Here is a 22,685-nt window from a genome sequence, read left to right as displayed (position 1 = left end):
TGCAAGGATGTAATTGCAGCTCGAGGAGGAACAACAAAATATTGAGGACTTATTTTGTTGATTTACAGTACATAATACTATTACCAGTGGCGTAGCTACCATGTAGGCAGGCAAGGCAATTGCCTCCTGGCCCGAACCCTTTAGTGTCCCGGCGTCTTTGGCTGTCTCCTGTTTTTGCAATTTTCATTAATTAAGTATTGGCCCGAACATGCTCTTTGCCTCCGAGCCCGAAAAAGGGTACCTACGCTACTGACTATTACGTTAACTTGTAATTTCAGTTTGTACACGTAAATGCAATAAAATGTATGTTTGGTTGTCATGATTTCTCATATTTCCATTAATTACGCATTTTACCCTTTGGGAAGATATTTCTGGCAATTAGGTATATCAGGTGGTGTCTTTTTATTGGATTTCATCCCATCTAACAAATTCATTTCGACATTTCTACAACCCACAATGCAGGCGAAACACATTATTTGCAAAATTCATAAATGATGCAGTTTTTTTGTCCACCACTGTAAATACAACCACGTGCTATCAACAGAAATGAAACTGACATTGTTAGCGGTTAAAATAATGCTTAAAAAATTTTGTTTCATTGATATAGACTGCACGTGAAGAAATAGTTGATTTCAATCATTTCGCGCGCATCATGAAATAAACTACATACGACCACGTGCTATGAACAGAAATGAAACTGACATTGTTAGCAGTTAAAACAATGGTTGAAAAATGTTCCATTTCATTGATATTGACTGCACGTGACCGAAGAAATAGTTGATTTCAATCATTTCGCGCGCATCGTGCACGTGAGAATGCTGCAAACGACTTTCGTATTAACAATTGTACTTTTCATCAATCAATTTCATTGATATCGACTACACGTGAAGAAATAGTTGATTTCAATCATTTCGCGCGCATCATGAAATAAACTAAATATGACCACGTGCTATGAACAGAAATGAAACTGACATAGTTAGCGGTTAAAATAATGCTTGAAAAATTTTCTGTTTCATTAATATCGGCTGCACGTGAAGAAGAAATAGTTGATTTCAATCATTTCGCGCGCATCGTGCACGTGAGATTGCTCCAAACGACTTTCGCGTTAACAATTGTACTTTTCATCAATCATAGTAAACGTCTGTACCTATTTAAAATACAGCATTCATTATAGTTTCTGGGGTGTATTTGCGTTAAAACCGAAAATGTTAACTCAATGAAAGCATTCCGCTTTTCGCCATCCAACTATGACCTTCCTGAACGACAAAATTTCCGCGCAGTATTTCTTGATTTAGCATGCACCCTTATATGAGTATAAACAACTCTGACAGCATTATGGTTATCGAGTCTAGTGGGCATCGTGTACATTATTCACGATAACAGGCTCACGTGGCATCTTTTGCTTCGGCTAATGGACCGAAGTCATAAAAGAATTATGGGAATTGAGTGGTGCCTGCCAAAACAATGATTTAATATGTCGTCAAGTGTCCATAGATGGAAACAAGACATATCGATAAGAGTTACAACCCTCAGTGGAGGAGTCTGCCGATATCGCACGAGATATTGCATTCCTGTTAGCTGAACAGATTGTGCAAACAAGACTGTGCGTTAAACTTTTATAGCAATGCAACTAATGAATATTACAAACGCTGAAGTGTTCGGTGGTGCCATCTGGCGGAAAGCAATTATGTTAAATGAAAACACATAAGCCAACAGTCAAACAACTTTATTGGTACATGTATAAATAACTATAAGGGTTTTCGCTCTCTGGTTTAATATTTTTATTTTTTTTTTTTAATTTGTTCAGTTCTGTTCAGTATATTTTATTATCAGCTTGACGTACTGTGGGGATCATCTCTCAACATCTGGTGAGGGTGTAAACGAAATCTGCCAACAGTCAAACAACTTTATTGGTAGATGTATAAATAACTATAAGGGTTTTCGCTCTATGGTTTAATTTTTTTATCTTTTTTTTTTAATTTGTTCAGTTCTGTTGAGTATATTTTATTATCAGCTTGACGTACTGTGGGGATCATCTCTCAACATCTGGTGAGGGTGTAAACGAAATCTGACTTATTTTCAGAGGTGGAATTGTTAATGGTTTCCCCTCTACAGAATTCAAAGACATTGGCGATCCTTCCCCTAAAAAATAAGACAGAAAGATTTAGTTTCAAGGGAGTAAGCATTCACTTGAAAAAAAAATACTATAAAAATGAAAAGGAGAGACAAAAAGAGATTGATCTGTATTACTCACTCTTCCGAGGTAGTAATGATATTCATGGGAGTCACAAACACTCTCTCTACAACCACATGTGGCTCTGACCGTCTAGGACCGCCCCACCAGCCGTGAGATTGATGGAAAGATGAAAAGTGTCCCCATTTCACTGTCACATTCCTAAGTGTACCTACGTCTTCAGGAGATGTGATGACCGCTGTGTAAGTTTGGCCATCTTGGGGGTGGTAGAACCTACAAACAGCGGAATAATATAAAATACATCTTCTTCACACTTCTAAACTTTATAAATTCAAAAAGATTTCTTTTCCAAATGCGAAAATGAAGCATCATTTTTATCGAGGACTACTCGGTCAAAATAGCCAATATCTGTACAAAAAAATATTTGTATCGTGCTGACTTACCCATGACTTGGGTTGAGATAAATATTTCCTTTGTCACTACGTAAGATCAGGTTTATCGAACCAGCGTAACCATGCTGATCTTTCTTGGTATCATTAAACTGAACTCTAACTTGATAGTGATATACTGTAACATAAAAAGAAACGAGAATTACTCTGTTAGCAACAATACTCAAATTACTCTCATCAGCTGTTGGACGAATACTTACAGCAAAATGGCGGATGTGCTTTGGTCCTCAGGTAAAACTTTCTGCTCTGTTCATCATTCTTAAGGGGCCTGTACTCGTCTGCTCGTAGTCCCATGATGGCGCATCCACTCCCGTCTGATCCACAGTCGGCACACTTGCCTCGTTCAAAGTCCTCTAAGGAGTCGCATCTGTGACCAACTGGCTGACAGTCTTGGGTCTTAATGGAATCGATAAAGAAATGTGCAGCCATCTGGTGGTGGCAAAAAGAATGGTCTGTGTAACCTGGAGAGAAGAGTATATTATTAGAGATTAATGTGCGATCATCAGACACCAAGGATGAAGCCAATTAATTAGGTGCAGAGAATTTTATTTATTAAAATTTATTTTCTTCTGTATTACATTAATTTAATTATTACTATTTAAGGTGATCTTGATTATTTCGAAAGGTCCTATACACACCACGTAATGGTGTAGATATTTTAAGTATACCTTTGGAATATCCTTTACCATCATAATATGGACCACAGCCCGGTTGAGATTGACCTCCATTTGGATAAAAGTCCACGTGACCAGCAGGAGCTTCTATGCCAAGACCTATAACGATAAATATTTTTTTTTTATATGTGAAGGTCAAAAATAATTTTATTGTAATCACACCCACTTTAATTTAAACACTTTATGAACCTTTGTAAAGTTAGAATGAGCATGCTACACTACTAGTTTTGATTAAAAAATTTAATGATCCAAGGGAGAAACCTTGAGGGACTCCATGCATGATATGAACTAATTAGAATAACTCCACCAAATCACAATTGCTGCGCCTCTTACCTGCGCCATATTCAGCACCATTTGTGTGGATGACATCTACAAAATCAGCATCTCTACGATCCAACCGCACCGATGTGGGCAATTGTTCAAAGTAAACTCGAGCTGGATCGAGTCCTGAATTTAAAAAAAACACGTTACTTCGTGACATTTTAAACACAGTATATTTAATAAGAACGTATTATAAATTGATAGAGTTGAATCTATTAAATTAATTGTTGATATGTGGATTGTTCGGTTACAGACTCATCAAGGGATGACATCCACCATAATGATGATGGAACAAGACGAAAATCAACACTTTTAGGGGTGCACTTTTCATGAAAAAAAAGGGCAGGGCTAAATTTAATATTGGCTTCAAGTGCTCGTGTTTTTTTTAACACCCTGTACTCAGCAATTAATACTGCAAGAAAACTCAATAACCTAAACAGAACCTATTTATTCCAAAATAAGTGAAAACTAGCACCAACTCAATTCTACTAGAAATACTCTCCTATTTTGAATATGTTCTTTCGACTCGATATTGAAAGTCCAGTGTCAGATAAGATTTTACTTTTTTTATTTCTTTGTATCTTCGGGGCTTAGCATTGCCTCCAGACGTGCGTACCATCCAAACAGTGTTCAGAAGCTGAACTTATTGCGTCAGTGGTTCTGTCTCATTCTGATATAGAGCGCCTGGCGTTACCGGAGAAATGCAAACAGCCAGGCGTTATATACAGCGAAGGAGAAAAACATTTTTTAAATTAAGATTTCGAAAAAGTCTGTTTTTCTCCTCTTCAGATGTCCCCTGTGAAGATGGAGGTAACTCGTAGCCATTGGGCTGAACAGACAATGAAGGATGACTATTGGATATCTTGAAATGTGGAGGGGGTTAAAACTGAAAGTCAATTTAGATCAATATACTTTGGAGATATAGACGATTTATTAATGAATCTTTTAGGTGGTAGATGCTTTGCCGTATGGCAAAAAATGGATTACACGATTATAATTCATTCCAAGGGATGAAATACTAACCTGTGATCCGGTTGACATTCCCAAGTCTTTCTCCAGCATAGCCAGCAATATGGGCACCCACCCCTTCTCCGATAATGTGAACATTCTCGGTGGAAACATCCGCCCTCTGTAGGTCAGTAAAAAATTATTTAAAAGTGTCATTTGTACTCAGTAATTCAAATTTTATTAAATTATATGAATTTTAAATCTTATTAAATTATTTGAATTTTAAAATCGCATTTGTAAGTGAACAATAAACAGTAAAACACCAAGGCGACTAGAACCTTCGTGGTTACTATGGAAACAGTACAGGGAAATTTCATGTTTAGATTTGCTTCATCCTCTCTATTAGGACAAAAACAATATTAGAATAGATTAAAGGGGTCAGAGCATGCACACAACAGGCTGGGTTCAGGACACGTTGCAATGAAGCAAATCGATTTTTAAGCTTGCTCAGGAGGATCATTGTATGAGTGTCCACTCGATTTACATTCACATTAAACTACACGTATTCAATTTGGAACATAAAAGAACATGCAAAGAACTTTTAGCTGAAGACTGATTCAATTTTAGCATAATATTTTTTAAAAAAGCGTGAGTGAATGTAATCAGTGGACTCATCTTGGCCAAGTGATGCGAAAGATAAAAGTGTGGAAAAATGAAGCTTCGGATTGATACATCTTGGAGAAGCACAACATAAATAAAACTTGTTGATAATTACGTTTCAGAGAGGACACGAAAGAAGAAAACGTTGGCTCGCGTTGAAATTGAATCCTCTCTTCGTACGAACTTTATTGTTCTAATCGACTTGGTGCACGCTAATTTCTGCAAGAGTAGGAGTTTTACTAAGACAATATTAGTTCTCTGGAAAGTGATTAAGCTTACCTGTAAGGCAGTAACCAGTTCAGCTACTTCGGCCCCCACCACTCGAGCGTTCGCAACAGCCTGTAAATAAGAAGGTCTGGTCCCTTTGTGCCAGTCCACGATAATGACATTGTAGTCTCCGTTTTCCAAGAATTCATCCTTCATTCGCTGCAAAGAGGAGTGCAGTAATGTAATTAGAGATTGTTCCCAAAGATGCTCGAGTAACATTTCTGAAAGCGAAGAAAAACGAAACTTTGCGAATTCTAAAAATTCTTACCATCTTTCGACCGCTGCTACTAAACATCAAGTTTTATTTTTATTATTCTTAGAAGCTTTATTTCTTAATCCCCCATCTCTTGACCAAAGAAAGAAAAAATTCCGCAGCGTTTAGCTTCTTCGTTCTCTTTTAAAGCTGCTTATTTTTTATTTTTCTTCTAGCAATAGTGAGCTGAATGCACTCTCCAATTTAATCACCTGTGAACAAAACCTCTTTGAAACAGGCACTTTCTTTGAACTTCTCTTATTTCTGAAATATATATCCCCCTATAGTGCGGATACTCAGTAATAAAAGTCATTTATTTGGCGAATTTAAATCCTGGTGAGATGAAAATTCTTTTGCAACAGTCTGCATACCATTTTATAGTTAAAAATATTTTTTTTTATATTCGATTTGTTTCTTAGTAGAATAAAAACACTGCAGATGTCGCATTCAAATGAGTTTAGGGTTTAGAATACAATTATTGGCGGACAATTAAAAATATGAAACTTAAACTGCTCTTTTCCTAACATAAACAATTGCCCTTGAATGACCTTGTCGAATTGAAATTGTCATGAAGTTTAAAATGAACGTTGATTTCCTAATCTTAACATTTGCCCTTGAATGACCTTATCGATTTAAAACTGTTGCGAATTTTAAAATAAACGTTGATTTTCTGAACAAAAGCATTCACGAAGTTGAAAATACGCAAACGTGTTTATTTACTAAACTAAACTGTTGCCCTTGAATGACCTTGTCGACTTCAAACTTTATGAAGATTAAAATAAACGCTGATTTCCTAAAATAAAGCATTTTCCCATGAATGATCTTGCTGATTTCAAACTTTTAATGAAGTTTAAAATAAAGGTTCATTTCCTAAACTAAACATTTGCCCTTGAATAACCTTATCGATATCAAAATTTATGAAGATAAAAATAAATGTGTTGATTTCCTAAATACAGTAAAACATTCATGAAGTTGGAAATAAGCATGTTGATTTGCTAAAATAAACAATTGCCCTTGAATGGCCTTGTCGATTTCAAATTGTCATGAAGTTTAATATAAAGGTTCATTTCCTAAACTAAACATTTACCCTTGGAATGACCTTATCGATTTCAAGCTGTTACGAAGTTTAAAATAAACGTATTGATTTCCTAAACTAAACATTTGCTCTTGAATGACATTGTTGATTTCATACTTTATAAAAATAAAGTTAAACGTGCTGATATCCTAAACTAAACATTTATGAAGTTGGAAATAAGTTCGGTGATTTACTAAACTAAACATTTATGAAGTTGAAAATAAGTTCGGTGATTTACTAAACTAAACATTTGCCCCTCAATGACCTTGTCCATTTCAAGCTATTATAAAGGTGAAAATAAATGTTGATTTCCTAAAATAAACAATTGCTCTTGAATGACCTTGTTGATTTCAAATTGTCATGCAGTTTAAATTACAGGTTCATTTCCTAAACTAAACATTTGCCCTTGAATGACCTTATCTATTTCAAGCTGTTATGAAGTTTAAAATAAATATATTGATTTCCTAAACTAACCATTTGCTCTTGATTGACATTGTCGAATTCAAACTTTATGAAGATAAAGTTAAACGCGCTGATAGACTAAACTAAACTAAACATTTGCCCCTCAATGACCTTGTCGATTTCAAACTATTATAAAGATGAAAATAAATGCTGATTTCCTAAACTAAACATTTGCCCTTGAATGACCGCGTCGATTTCATATTGTCATGCAGTTTAAATTACAGGTTCATTTCCTAAACTAAACATTTGCCCTTGAATGACCTTATCTATTTCAAGCTGTGATGAAGTTTAAAATAAACATATTGATTTCCTAAACTAAACATTTGCTCTTGAATGACATTGTCCATTTCAAGCTTTATTAAGATAAAGTTAAACGCCTGATAGACTAAACTAAACTAAACATTTATGAAGTTGGAAATAAATGCGTTGATTTACTAAACTAAACATTTGCCCCTCAATGACCTTGTCGATTTCAAATTGTCATGAAGTTTGATTTAAAGGTTCATTTCCTTAACTAAACATTTGCCCTTGGAATGACCTTATCGATTTCAAGCTGTTACGAAGTTTAAAATAAACATATTTATTTCCTAAACTAAACATTTGCTCTTGAATGACATTGTCGATTTCAAACTTTATTAAGATAAAGTTAAACGCGCTGATAGACTAAACTAAACTAAACATTTGCCCCTCAATGACCTTGTCGATTTCAAACTATTATAAAGATGAAAATAAATGCTGATTTCCTAAAACAAACAATTGCCCTTGAATGACCTTGTCGATTTCATATTGTCATGCAGTTTAAATTACAGGTTCATTTCCTAAACTAAACATTTGCCCTTGAATGACCTTATCTATTTCAAGCTGTGATGAAGTTTAAAATAAACATATTGATTTCCTAAACTAAACATTTGCTCTTGAATGACATTGTCCATTTCAAGCTTTATTAAGATAAAGTTAAACGCCTGATAGACTAAACTAAACTAAACATTTATGAAGTTGGAAATAAATGCGTTGATTTACTAAACTAAACATTTGCCCCTCAATGACCTTGTCGATTTCAAACTATTATAAAGATGAAAATAAATGCTGCTTTCCTAAAATAAACAATTGCCCTTGAGTGGCCTTATCGAATTCAAATTGTCATGAAGTTTGATTTAAAGGTTCATTTCTTTAACTAAACATTTGCCCTTGGAATGACCTTATCGATTTCAAGCTGTTACGAAGTTTAAAATAAACGTATTGATTTCCTAAACTAAACATTTGTTCTTGAATGACATTGTCGATTTCAAACTTTATTAAGATAAAGTTAAACGCGCTGATATCCTAAACTAAACATTTTATAAAGTTGGAAATAAGTGCGTTGATTTACTTAACTAAACATTTGCCCTTCAATGACCTTGTTGATTTCAAATTGTCATGCAGTTTAAATTACAGGTTCATTTCCTAAACTAAACATTTGCCCTTCAATAACCTTGTCGAGTTGAAACTGTTATGAGGATGAAAATAAACGCGCTGACTTCGAGATATTTAAATTAAATGTCTAAAATTACCACGCATCAATTTCAATTAAAAATACATTCGTTCTCAGAAATACATCAATGAAAATTATTACTCTAAAGTGCGGATTCCTTACCTTCACCCAGAAATTGTGCCAGGGACCATCAGACACGCTGTGAATAATGATTTTGATCGGACGACTGGAGTCGATGGCTGCATCTGTAATTGTGCTTGGTGTTCGCGGATCCAAGCGCTTTCCTTCCGTTTTATCTTGCTGGGTGAATAAAAAGAAGCGTGCATTGATGTGCTCTCTATCCGCCGGGAGTAGATTGCATGGTCGATGTCGGTTATCGTAGAAATCATCAGTTAAGTTGAAGCATCCCAGTCCATCAATGCATTTGGCAGAGCCGGCTGTCAGAATAGAAAAATTAGTTTCAGAAACGAACAACAGGCGAACAAATCTTTCAAAAGTTAAAGATGATTGATCCCGGGTTCGAAATTGAAAATTTTCTTATTGGATTTTGTCTTTCGTAGAACTTGCATATCCATTAGATCTCAATTAAAATTACAAAATTAGATAAAGCTCCTTGTGAGATAAAAAAAAGAATACAGGCCAACTGGAATGCCCGCTTAAAGTGAAAATGTCCAATAACACAACGCGCGTTAAAATGATGTCTTATCGGAACGTCTCTGGGCAATTTAGTCTCGATATATCCTGGTAACTTATGGCATTGGCATGCAAGAATCAATGTTACGTCGACTAAAGTGCAGCTAATTACAACCATCAGAGAATGTTAATGAAATTTCGGAATTTGTCAAATAGTTGTTGGAATCTGGAAAGAAACATTTCTCCTGTATTTTACGATCCCCCGAAATAACGTTCATTCTAATTTCTTCAAAGGGAATTTAATATTTTGATTCATGGAATTATAATCACAATATCTAAGCTGCACATCTGCGGTTACAGAAACATCTCTTTCTGGAAACATGGAGGAAACATTCCTCTTGATGATATTATTATCAGAAATTCTTCCTATTCGCCTCTAGAATTTCTAATAATAATATCATTAGGTGCAATTACCAGTAATTAGAATTTTCTCTAATTTGCGGGAGGATTCTATTTATTTCGAATAGTTCAAATTTTCCTTTAAATTCTATACTCCTTGAATAACTTGCAAAATGCAAAATCAAATTTTCAACAACTACTAATTCTTCTTAAACCGAATTTTAGGTTTCGTTAATCTATCCCTTTTTCTCTCTCCCAAAACTTGCGTCTTGTATATCTCGTAAATCACATAGAGGTAATTTGTCAGTGCATTGGAGGTGGTGACAGCTCCAGTCTCTATGGATGGTCGAGAGTTTCTGAGGAGGAGTCGCTGGTGAGTTGCTATAATCTGTGGACAGGGTCTTGCAATAACCTACACCAAGACGATATCTTCAGTGAAATATCTACTTCTCTTGTTTTTGAACGAAACTCGCAGTTTGGAGGATATTTGAGTATGCAGCACCAAACTCTGAGAGTCCAATAACATCATGAACCTAACGTAGTTCTTTTAAAATTCTTGACTTTCACTGTTTCCTGATCACGGATTCAGTCTAAGAATACATTTCCTCGATTTGATAGAGCATCAAATGCTGCAGACTCAGTCCAATTCGCCGTTGTTTTTGATAATCTTCGAGATAGTTAGGTATCATTTTCGGGAGATATTCTTGTGGTGAAACCAGTCATGATCCCCAAGCTCTTTGATCTGCGTGATTGACATTAATAAGATTGTCTATCGGTTCAAAATTGTCGTCATAGATGTTAACTATTCATACCTCAAATTTTTTTCGAAATGAAATTTTCCAGCAACCTAAATTTTCTACAAAATTGCACAGTATAACCATCCGAACACTCCTCTGTTGGTCACGTCCTTAACCCTATAAAGTTGGTCACGTCCTCACCTTAATCCTATAACGTTGGTCACGTCCTCACCTTAATCCTATAGAGATCCTCTAGCATGAATTGGATTGTTGGTTGCGTGGGAGAAGAGTCTGCCCAAAAAACAGAGCTCAACTGATCGCCGCTTTGAAGGCCGAATGGCAGAAGATATCGGAGAACATTTAGAAAATGCTGGTGAAGGATGTTCCACGAACGCTGGAGGCTATCAAAAAGGCTAAATTTTTCAGCCCACTATTAGTTTTCTTGTAAATAAAGGTTATTTGTAGATACAGATGTCCATATATTAATGGTAAGGCAGTGTAAATGAATAGCCATTAAACTGGTGTACAAGGTTCGATCAAAAAGTACGGTGAGTTGCAAAAAATTGAATTCAACGATAAATGTTCATTGCTAATACGCTTCAATATAATGTCGTTGAAAACACTAAAACTGTTAAATTTTGGAAGAAAATTTAATGTTCGTACGATATTATAAGATCATTCACCGAACTTGTTGATCAAACCTTGGACTTCAAGTTAGCTAGACAATTATCAGTTTATACTGGAAAAAACAAACATCTTTACAAGTATATTATATTGCTAACATTTTAACACTTTGAGCTATTGAACACACTTTTTTCCCACTTATTTCTGATTTTCTTTTCTACATCTCTGTTTTAATCCTTGATACAAGATAGATAATTGTTGCCAAGAGCAAGTTCTTAAACTCGCAGCAAACATCGTTTTCTGTTTTTCATTTTTCAATTTGAGTGCGTCACATTTCCTTCAAGCTGAAGAACTCCCATTTGCAACATATCACCGCGTTGCTGCTGTTAGTAAATGCTCGCTGTCACACTTTCAATTGTTCTCCGGCCCTGACTCGATTGAAATGCTTCCCAAAGTTAGTTTCTGATCTTAGGGATTTCCGTTTTCTGTTCCTGCTGACGGTGTTCGATATCTGGGACTAACTAAGACGATGGATTTGAGTTGGAAACCCATGATCAGATGTTCACCGAAATAGCTTTTGCAATTCGGCCCGTTGCCAAGATTATTTTGCCCTTCACGCCACACTACACGATGGCTTACTGTATAATCTTCTTCCAAGCAATTATCTCCAGTAGTCTATCCTTGTAAAGAGCAAGTTATTACTATACTTGGATAGAAAAGACATGGATTATACATATCGCTATAAAACAAAATACTGTGTTGGTTGCTTTACGTAGAATGACTTAAGAAATCCTGATTTATTATCAATCGAAAGAAATTTAAAATGTTTGGGCTGTGCGCTGACCATCTATTGGAATTTACACTCATTGCCCAAAAAATTAGACACCGTTTGCAATTATTATTAACAGATCATTAAACGTACGGTATGTAAATGTAAGTTGTCTCGTGTCAATCAGAACTTACTCGGTAACAGATAAATACTGTATGCTTCTGGGGTTCCTTTATGTTGTTGTTATTATTGGGTTTTATGAGCATTAGTGACTAAGGCCATATTGCGCCATATATACTGTCTGTAAATTGCATGTGTTCTGCGGTCAGTTTTCTGTTTCCTGGACGAAAAACCAGAGTTTCCGGGAGAGAAAACCATGCTATCCTCGCCTGAGACCAACTAACTCAGCCACGTTGTGAAAGAGGCCCATAAAAATTCTTCTCTTCATCGACGCGACTCGAATCCAGGTCTTTTCCACCCGTTGTGGGGAGGACAGCGATTCAACTGTGTGCTATCCATGAGGGCGGCTTCTTTATCGATTGGGGAAAGACAGGTGAACTCTCCGATTTTCAGAAAGGTTTCATTGTTGGAGCACATTTATCAGGAGCCACAGTTGGGGAACAGGAAATCACTGGTGTGTCGAAAGCAACCAACTGAAAAGTATGTAATGAGTGGAAGACGAAAGGAGAATGTAGCTGGAATGGATATAGCGACAGAAAGTGGGTACTCCAAGAAAGAGAACGCAGGAATTTAAAGTGAACTGTGCATCAGAACAGAAGGTCCAGGGTGCAGTAAATGACTGAGAAATTCAATTTAGTTCCGTTTTCTGATGAGTCCCGTTTTAGCCTGCAAACAGATTTTAGACGTTATTTCTTCTGGAGACAACGAGGAACGCGGTACCATCCCTCCAGCATCAGACATAGGAACATTTATGGTGGAGGCGGTGTTCTCATGAGGGGAGGAATAATGATTAGCGGCCACACCTCCTCTTCATATTTTTGATAAGGCCATTGGAATTGCACAGAAGTACCCAAAACAGATCCTCGAATATTATGTGCGACTTTTTTAGTGGTGCGGTTGGCCCAAGTTTTCTTTTCATGCGCGAACAACGCCACTGCACATAGAGCTCACGAGGTGGAGGAGTATCTTGAAACTGAAGATATCCAACGACTGCCTGGCCAGCTCGATCACAGACGATCGAAAATGTGTGGGACACCCTTAGGCATCGCATGACACGCCGACAGCCAACTCCTCGATCATTTGGTGAGCTAAAGTCTGCGCTGGTGGAAGAATGGGATTTGCTGCCACATTACCCTTGTATCAAAAATCGTTCCCGGCTGCCAGGCCTGTTTACCTGTTGGAGGGGATCATACCCCGTACCGATGCATGTGACCATATTTTCGAGCATCCTGTATCAACTTCTGTAATGTGACCATTTGGAAATTCATATACAACTCCTATAAATACCCCTGTCCGAAGTTTCTCGCTTTCTTCTCATTTCATCGTTATTCTATGGTCCACCACCATACCAAATTTTGTCCCGCTTCATCGCAAGCTGCACGAGTTACACACGTTTACTGTGTTCTGTTAATTTTGACGAGGAGTGTACTTCATATTGTTTCTGGATAATGGCCCATTTAGTCGGCCTCGAAGAAGGTAGCATGGATCACCCAAATAAAAACAACTGTAATTGTGCAGATTCGGACATCTTTTTATATAACTTTTTTCTCTTAATCTAAAATAGATCAGAATTTCTTTTGCATTTTCTTTTGGAACACGCTGTATACATTCGGATAAAATTTTAGAAAGGAATCTGAGGTGAGAAATTCTGACAGTTAGCTACATCCCTCTGGTTTGGAGAGTTATCACAGATCTTTGCAGGGTCTCCTATTTGTATTTTATTAAAAGCATCAAACAGTAACTCAAAATAATACTCATAAGAAGCCATGAGATGCTTAAACATCTGGAATTTTGCAATTTCTTGAAGAAACTGGTTACAGAAAAATAACCCAAAACACCCACACAATAACGCATTCTTTTATATTAAAAGAATTCTTAAGTCAATGTTTCTCAAACATCAGAAAGCGACCCAGTTACGGAATAAGTATCTTTACGAAATATTTGCCACAAGCATTGGCAGAAACTGGTTTGGAAACTCTAATGAGAACAGCTCTGAATTAAACTGTGGCACCATTATTCCTGCAGTCACTCTCAGTGAATCTGGGTTTCCTTTCTCCTAATATCGTTTGTATTTGGAAAAATCAAAAAAAAGAGCATCAATCATAAGTTGATTAACCATTAGAAAGGTGTCATAACAATATGTCATTAAATATATGGTATATCGTAATCAATACTGAGACTATCCCCTTCCAGCTTTAACTATGTTAGGTATGTGTTAAGTGCCCAAGCAATAAGGCCATGAACCATCGGAACGTTGTACCTGTAATTGGGTGTATAATTCAGTCGCTTTGTTGGATGAAAAGAGCAAGTTTCCGGGAGAAAAATCAATCTCCTTGTATAGGGACGTCTAACTCAGACAAGTTATGAAACGAGCCCATAAGAATTTCTCGTGTCTCTGACAGGATTCGAAATCAGACCATTTCCACCCGGTGTGGGACGACGTTGATTGTAACAGCTGTTGTTGTTGTAATAGGGTTTTAGGAGCGTCAGTGACTAAGGCTATATTACTCCTTGTATACTGTCTATAAATTTCATGTGTTCTGTGGGCGATTTTCTGTTTTCTGGACGACAAATCCGAGTTTCCGGGATAAAAACTGTGCTACCTCGCCTGAGACCGAATAACTTGGCCATGTTGTGAAAAAGGCCCATAAAAATGTCTCGCGTCATCGACGGGACTCGAACTCAGGTCTTTTCCACCCGGTGTGGACAGAGATGGTGTGTGAGATCTATAATATCAAACAAATCTTGCACAATCCTGGTTTGTGAACCGTGGCGCTGGAGTCCAAAAAGAGACCATCCTCCCTGCAGATACAGTGGTGTTTTCGCATCGAAGTATAACCTGAGTTTCTCTCATCTTATTTTGATTGCAATCGGTTTGCAGCTCTATGGATACTTTATTTTTGCTCATCGGAATATAAAAATCAACAATCATTTAAATTTTTAAATCACCACTAACAGACCTGCTTGTCCATTGAATCATTAAAAACTTCTTAATAATGATATTCAAAGTACATTAAACCTAAGCTTTAAGTTCAGTTGAACTAAATGCGAAAGTGAACACCATAAGTAAGTTTCTTTACAATGGAGATGTGTGAACGTAAGCATGAGGATCTCCTCTGCCTACATGTCACTGGTGGATTGCTCCTACGTGAACACGATTCCTTATACTCTCTTCAGTTTTTAAATTTGTCCACAGAGAATACATGGAGTTCTTCCAATTTGAAGAACATATACTGGAATGAAACGTTATTGCAGGTGGGTTTTAGGAGCATCAGGGACTAAGGCTATATTGCTTCGTGTACATAATCTGTAAATTGCGTGTGTTCCGAGGTCTATTTTCTGTTTGCTGGACGAAAAAACTAAGTTTTCGGGAGAAAAACCATGCTACCCTTGCCTGAGACCGACTAACTCGGCCATGTTGTGAAAATGCCCATAAAAGTTCCTCACGTCATCGACGGGACTCGAACCCGGGTATTTTCTACCAAGTGTAGGAAAGACGGTGATTCCACCAACTGTGCTAACCATGAGGGCATTAAACACATGGATTTGCCATCAATTAATCTAATTCCCAACCATTCAAGCTTATCCCATTTTGTAAACAGACAAACAAAAATTGCTCATTTACATATTTTGAATAACTGCGCAAAACGGAATAAAGGTAGTGTTGTTATTTAATAATTAAAAATAATTATAAAATAATTATAATCGAGAACTTTATAACAGCCACCACATATCCTTAAAATATCATAAGGAAAACATGTAGTGGTATTTCGTATCCATCTATAATTAATCCAAGACAATGGTGCGAAAGATGACTCATTATTAGAAGGGTGTGGTCTATTGGGATTCAGACATCGAGGTTATAGCGGTATTCGGTATCGAGAGTGAGTAGAGGGCACATGGCCAACTCTGTCTACATTTCCTGTAGGTATTTTGTTTTTAATAACCTTGTTTAAGACTTTCCTTGTCAGCTAAGACAACCTTTTAAACCAACTCATTCCAGGTGTTAAGACTTGCTTTCTCGGATACAGACTTGAAATCTGATAAGAACAAAACTGCTAGCATAATTACCAATTAAACAGCCTTGTTTGGTTTAGGGGAAAACCAACTTACAGAGAACGTAAGAACATGACAAGAATCTTTGTTTGTTGCAATCAAGTAGGAAATTCCAACTATCCTTCGAAACATCACGAAATTGCCCACGAAGTATTTTACTTCAAATTAACCACAGCGTTCCTGGTAATAGGAGATATTTCGTACGCCATTTTATCTTATATGTAAGAAAATATCCAAAAAGCTCTTTTATTGGCCAGTAATGTCTTATTTGACGCCTTTTCGTGCGTTTAGTAGTCCACCACTAGAAATAAAAGATAGTGTATCCAAGGAGAAAGCAATCATTTACAAGGTGGTTATAAACAACACCTCGAATACGGCCCATTAAGCAAGCAATTAAGGGATAATTTGTATCCTGAATGTGGTTTTGGGGACACTTTTTATGCTACCTCATGTAGTCCTCAAATGGAGCAACCACTTTTGGATTAAGAGCAAGATGTTCATCTATCCAGATCACATCAAGGTTATTGCAGCTGCCTTGGGGCCAATGGCTGTGTTTATTTTTTCTAATTCTAGCACAATTAAAAATACACGCATATAACCATTAAAAAAAGTTGGAGCAAAGTGAACTCAAAACTACGAAATGGTAGGAAATTCAAACTATCCATTTGCACAACACCAGATGGAATTTTGTTCCAATAATGAAATTCCTCTCTGGCTGAAAGCAAATTTTCGCTCAACTATCTTAAAATGTTCTCATGGGTAGCGCCGTGGCTACGCGCGGCTTTTGCCCCACCATACGGAAAAGAGAAGAGATGGATTCCACTTTGAATGAGAGGACTTTTCTTGACTTCTTTTGGCATCATGACTGAGTTAATTGGGCGAGGGCTGCATGGCTTTTTCTGCTGCAAACGACTGGGCTCAGCGATATGAGGAACTGCATTGTCCTGATGAAAAAGGCCCTTGCTACTGATCCGAAAATGATATTTTCACTTCAATGCTGAGCTTTTGATGGCTCTTTGTAATCATTGGTGGACTTCATTCACTTCAACATCCGTGTGCAATTGACTTTCTGCCTGATAGTTAGGTATCATTCGAGACTTTGGACACAGCCCGATGCTTTCCAAAATCTTGAACTTGTTTTCAATCTCTCAAAAGTATGAAAATCGCAAGCAACAAATTCGAATTGTAGAGGATGCTCAATCACTTCCCATTGCAGTTTATGGATGATTTTCGTGGTGTGACGAGATCATTACACCGTTTGTTACATAACAATATACTATGGTTATGGTTATGGTTGTGCATTGTATGTAACTAAATGGCACTCAGCCAAACGTCCAGATACCCTCTTTTTAATGGCACTTATCAGATGAATCTTCCCGATGCTTTCCAAAATCTTGAACTTCTTTGGCCTTGTAATGACTAATGTTTCCACTCCATACTACGTCACTTGCTTTTTGGTTTTATGGGCTCTCTTCACAACGTGGCTGAGTTATGTCTCAGGCAACGTATGCGTGGACTTTTCTCCCAGAAACTTGGATTTTTTGTTCAGCAAGCATATCTCCTAAAGAGATATGAGGACACAGCCCCCATTTCCAAAAGTTTCCATTCGACACTGAGACACTCGGAAATCCACTTCTTTCAGACTTTCCTGTACCAGAATCTCATAGATGATGGTGCAGCACTTATGTACCCTTACCACATTGACTATGGATCCGCCCTGAAGCTGTTGTCTACCAACATAACGTTTCTTCTGGCCAGTTGTCTCCCAGGATCGGGACAGTCCCTGAGTTCTTGTTTCACAATAACGACTTTCCCCCTCGTAGCCCCCGTGGGTAGCACAGTTGGTATAATCACCCTCCTCCCCACACCAGGTAGAAAAGACCTGAGTTCGAATCCCGTTAATGACACGAGGAATTTTTATGGGTCAGATGATACACACTTTTTCCATAAGCTAGTGAATTTCTGCTGGTTGTACGAGCAGAAATACAGCTCGTATACCCTCTGCTGTGAGAAACTGAATGATAATGATGCTAGCCTGAACACGCTCGTCACTGTGAACGCCATATTTCCTTTGTTGTTGGGTGTCACTCCGAACGCGTACAGGACAGTGAGCATCTTCTACTGTTTGGTAGAAACATTACTACCAATCTCTACATTTACATCCATAGCGATACTTGATTTAAATTTTGACAATTGAAATATCCTTGTCATTTGTCACCATCGACAATGCTCAATATTGTGATAAAGCATCATTTTATTTTAAACAGTACAATAAGTTCAGGCACGTTAATTGGTCCGATTTTAATTAAATTTGGGATGGCTCGACAAATCTTTTCAAAATACCCAAATATAAAATTTCATGAAAATCCATCCTCTAAGAGACGAGTTATTACATGCGGACGAACGGACGGACGTTAGGCGCTTTAGCATATATGCGTAATGCACCTATTGCATTATTTCACTTGCATTACGTGACGGAAAGAACATAAGGCGTTTTCACCCCCCCCTAACCCGATTGCACACCATTTCAGAGAAGGGACCTATCTTTCTAAATGAAAGATCTCGCAATGCACCATAATTAATATCACAAAATATTGCTTCCCACTTGAGATGTCAAACTATTTGAACAATAAGAACATTACTTCATTTGGTCAAAGTACGTGACTACCACGATCCGGGAAAATAAAACCAGGACACGCAAAAGACAAATAAAACCTATCAGAATAAAAGAAGTCCGGAATCTACACACTACAAGGTTTCCAGTTCGTAGCTGGAGGCAACTCCAAACCTACTTTCGCGTTCACCTCACACTGTAACCAGTTAAAAGTCTGTACATAAAAGAAATATCGCATTGTCTGAAGAAAATCTTCTGTCATTGAATCAGCCCACGCTAGATTGGGATCTACACCACGACTTGTCATCCCGGGAATTTTATGAAAAGAATTTCATAAAGAAGCAGCTATTCCGTGTATATTTGACCATCATATCTTTCGCATCTACCATTATCCTTCACAAATTGAATCCTTGGCACCTGAAGTCAAGGATTTACTTAGATCCGACCTTTTCAGAACACAAAGTTCTTATCTGGATATCTAAACAGGATAAAGGTTAGCCTGTTTGTAGTCAATCACTTCTGGTAGAAAGACCTTGAATGCTGGAGATAGTCGATTCGTGTGGTATCCTAGTCGGTTGTGTACTTCGATGCCCTTCTGACATCGAAATAAAAGAACAAGCGAAGGAAACGTTTCATTGAGTATCCTTGTGGATTGTATTTCAGGGTTGCTAAGCAGTATCAACCAATTATAGATCCTTGACACAGTCTGCATCAATCCATGTCACCTCCGCCTTGTCCTAAAGGATATTCACACTATTTGGGAGTATCCCTAAGTGCGTGCAACGGAACTTTACCATTTAGGATCCAGCTGGGAAATTTAAATCTCTAATATTTTGGTATGGAAGTGTATGGTATATTAGAATGACTGTGTATGTATTTAGTTCTTTGGTGTAGTTCCTATGAACACAACTCTAAGAAATTAAAATAAGTAAGGCATGAAAAGAAGTCTAAAAAGTCAATAAAAGCGTATTTTGAATTTTACAAAGGATTTTTAATTCTGGACACACACACACACGTAAAATTGAAAACATTTTTAAAGATAAACTTTTTCCCAATAAATAAAATCGGTTTCTTAATTAAAAACAATAGGGTGGTCAGCCGTTCTTAAGGGATTATTTTAGGGAAAAAAGGCAAAGTTCACCAAAAGTTCACTGCAAAAATGGGATTTGATATGGGTTTTTGATTGAACTGAAGATGATTTAACTGAAAATAAGCAGGTTAATGATTCTATTTCCAACCGTATTGATCAAAATAACAGGGATCTTGCTTTAAGAGAACAAAAGAAGATTACTTACGTTTATCACCGTAGCATTTCACTTGCCAAGGCTGGTTGTGGTGGTCGAAATTATCGTACGGCCATCCTCCAAACGAGTCGTAACTGCTCACGGAAGCTAGAAAAGACAGAGCGATGAGGAAGCTGAAGAGCACGAATGCCATGCTGAGCGTCTACTGCCCCGTTCTCGGTCCACGGACCAGGGGAGATACTTGCCGGAAAAGGGGACAAGGTCGCAGGTGTGCTGCAACTTGGGTATCGAGGGGTAGCCCGACAACGTCATCCACTAAACCAGTCTGTGTGGTATACAGTAATGGACTGGTGGCCTCCAGAAAAATACAAAAATATTCGCGCAGAGGCGGGGAGGTGCTGTGGTGACCAAGGTGAGACCTGTGTCGCGACGCGTGCGGTGCGGACCCTCTTGGATATTAGGAGCGGGGTTGTTGGTTAGATAACGTCATTAGGCAGGCGGAACGCGACAAATTGAGGAAGGTCACGTGAAGTAAACAAGAGACAGAAATGCACTACCGGTAGATAATTGGACACCCGTTCTTGAAACGAACTTTTTGTAAGAGTGGCACGTGCCAGCCGATTCAATCAGTTAACAATTCGTGAAGACAGTAGTTGAGTTATCAATATGTCCTGCGGTCTGACAGACCTTCAACATAAAATGGTTAAATGCCAGATTCGGTTAGAATAACCTTGAAATAGACTACAGGCCACTTGAAGCACTTTCTTGGAATGCTTCCTGAGAATTTGAACTAAGGCGCAACTCCTTATTGTAAAGAAGATGTCATAATATTACACCTGACATGTAAGAAAATCCAGCCCAAAGCATTGTCTTACTTACATATATACTGAGTGGCCACTTTATTAGGTAAATCTACCTAATAATGTGCTCGGAACGAACTGGATTCTTTGTGTCATGGACTCCTCGAGATGTTAACAATGTAATATAGGAATTCGGTCGATGTTGACTCAATTTCTTCCAACAATTGTTGCAAGTTGGATGGTTATTGATCTCTGCTCCGAAGAGCTCGCAATCGCGGATAGCACAATTGGTATAACACTGTTTCCCCACACCAGATGGAAAATACCTGAGTTCGAATCCAGTCAATGACCGTTCGAATCTCGTTCTGAAATGCTTCTTGAGTTTCCACTACTGTACTGGGTTGTTGACTGTAACCTTTCTCTTACCCAGCATACTCTTGTCAGCCTCCATTGGCTCCCATATCAACAAGATTTTTTCCGACCACACATATCGCTGGTTAGATGCTATATGATTATTGCACCCATATCGATACATCCCAGAAACTAATATTTTGGGTATGTACCAATGCGAACCATATTGTAACCAACAAAAAGTAATGTATAGAACGATGGAATTAAAATTTAACATTATTTTATTAATAAAATCTATAATTATTGTACACTTTATCATGAATTCGATCAAAACCCTTCACCAGCCTTTGCTCAACTTGAAAAATATTTCATCGGCTTTCAATAATGACCACTCTTATACCACGTGAAATCTCGAAATCTAGTTATTGTTGTTATTTGTTATTTGGTTTTTAGGAGCATTAGCAACTAAGGCCATATTGCTCCGGGATATGCGGTGGTCATTCCCTGACCTTTCCGCATCCTCCGTATTTGGTGGTGACGGGCTCGAACCCCGGTCTAATCAAGAAGCGTGTGCTACGCACTGTTGCTCCTTCCCACCTGGCTACGGAGGCGCCTCGAAATCTAGATTTCATGTATTAAATATACAGGGTGTCTCAAAAAATATTGGTACAAACGTTTAGGGGAGGTAGGTAACATCTAAAGGAATGTGAATCGCATAGGAACCCATAACTGGAAACGTCACCGTAAGTCGGTAGACGGCGCTGTTCATCAGTTCGCGAGAGGGAAAATTTCTGGTTTACTCATTCAAGCAGTAGTCGCCGCACGAAGAGCATGCATCGATATACGAACTGTGAGCTGGTAGACATGCATTAGCAGAGGGCAATAGACGAGCCGCTCAACGAATTTATGTAGAACGCTTCCCAGACAGACATGTACTGAACCACCGATTGTTTGCGCGTGTGCATCAAAATTTGTGCGATTATGGCTCATTTAGAGGTAACAGGAGTAGTGCGGGAAGACCACGTTCGACGCGATTCGCGCCATGGAAGAAAGTGTGTTGAATGCCGTCCAGAATAATCCTACTACCAGCACACGTGCCGTTGCCTCTGCCTTAGGAGTGTCTTGTTGCAGTGTACAGCATGTCTGGTACGACGATTCCTTACACCCCTTTCATCTCCAAAGGGTTCAGTTACTGCTCCTCCCAAGATCATCCTGCACGTGTGGCTTTTGCGCGGTGGTTTCTCCAAGAAAGTGTTCAACAAGACTTGAATTTTCCAGCCTATGTTTTGTTCACGGATGAGGCTTATTTCACTCGGGAAGGCTTATTCAATCAGCACAATGCTCATGTGTGGACTCACAACAACCCACACGGCGTGCGCCCCCATGCGGCACAACATCGCTTCGCAATAAATGTGTGGGCAGGTATGGGCGGTGACTGCTTAGTCGGCCCATACCTGTTATCATCCCGCATGAACTAAATATCGGATCTTTCTTGAACAAGTTC

The 22,685-nt window shown here is 38.0% G+C and overlaps 1 protein-coding gene across 2 annotated transcripts; it reads right to left on the bottom strand.

Moving 5' to 3' along the window:
- Window positions 1-1,822: 1,822 nt before the first annotated feature.
- LOC150086073 (pancreatic lipase-related protein 2-like) lies at window positions 1,823-20,450 on the bottom strand. Of its 2 annotated transcripts, none has more exons than XM_090373686.1 (10): window positions 20,082-20,450; window positions 8,937-9,211; window positions 5,526-5,672; window positions 4,662-4,767; window positions 3,651-3,764; window positions 3,330-3,416; window positions 2,844-3,104; window positions 2,638-2,761; window positions 2,255-2,467; window positions 1,823-2,142 (listed from the first exon to the last, which is right to left on the bottom strand). In XM_090373686.1, exons 1-10 carry the CDS (start codon window positions 20,221-20,223, stop codon window positions 2,040-2,042), a joined length of 1,572 nt encoding a protein of 523 aa, XP_090229812.1. In that variant the 5' UTR covers window positions 20,224-20,450; the 3' UTR covers window positions 1,823-2,039. The 2 variants fall into 2 exon arrangements, with proteins under 2 accessions (XP_090229812.1, XP_090229811.1); XM_090373685.1 differs by having other exon boundaries at window positions 3,312-3,416; window positions 20,082-20,448.
- Between the last annotated feature and the right edge of the window lie 2,235 nt (window positions 20,451-22,685).

Source organism: Mastigoproctus giganteus, chromosome 5 (assembly GCF_048544385.1).
Source record: "Mastigoproctus giganteus isolate SK-2022 chromosome 5, ASM4854438v1, whole genome shotgun sequence".
Classification (NCBI taxonomy): domain Eukaryota; kingdom Metazoa; phylum Arthropoda; class Arachnida; order Uropygi; family Thelyphonidae; genus Mastigoproctus; species Mastigoproctus giganteus.
The sequence above is the reverse complement of the archived record's forward strand: the minus strand, read 5'-3'. Positions and strand labels throughout refer to the sequence as shown.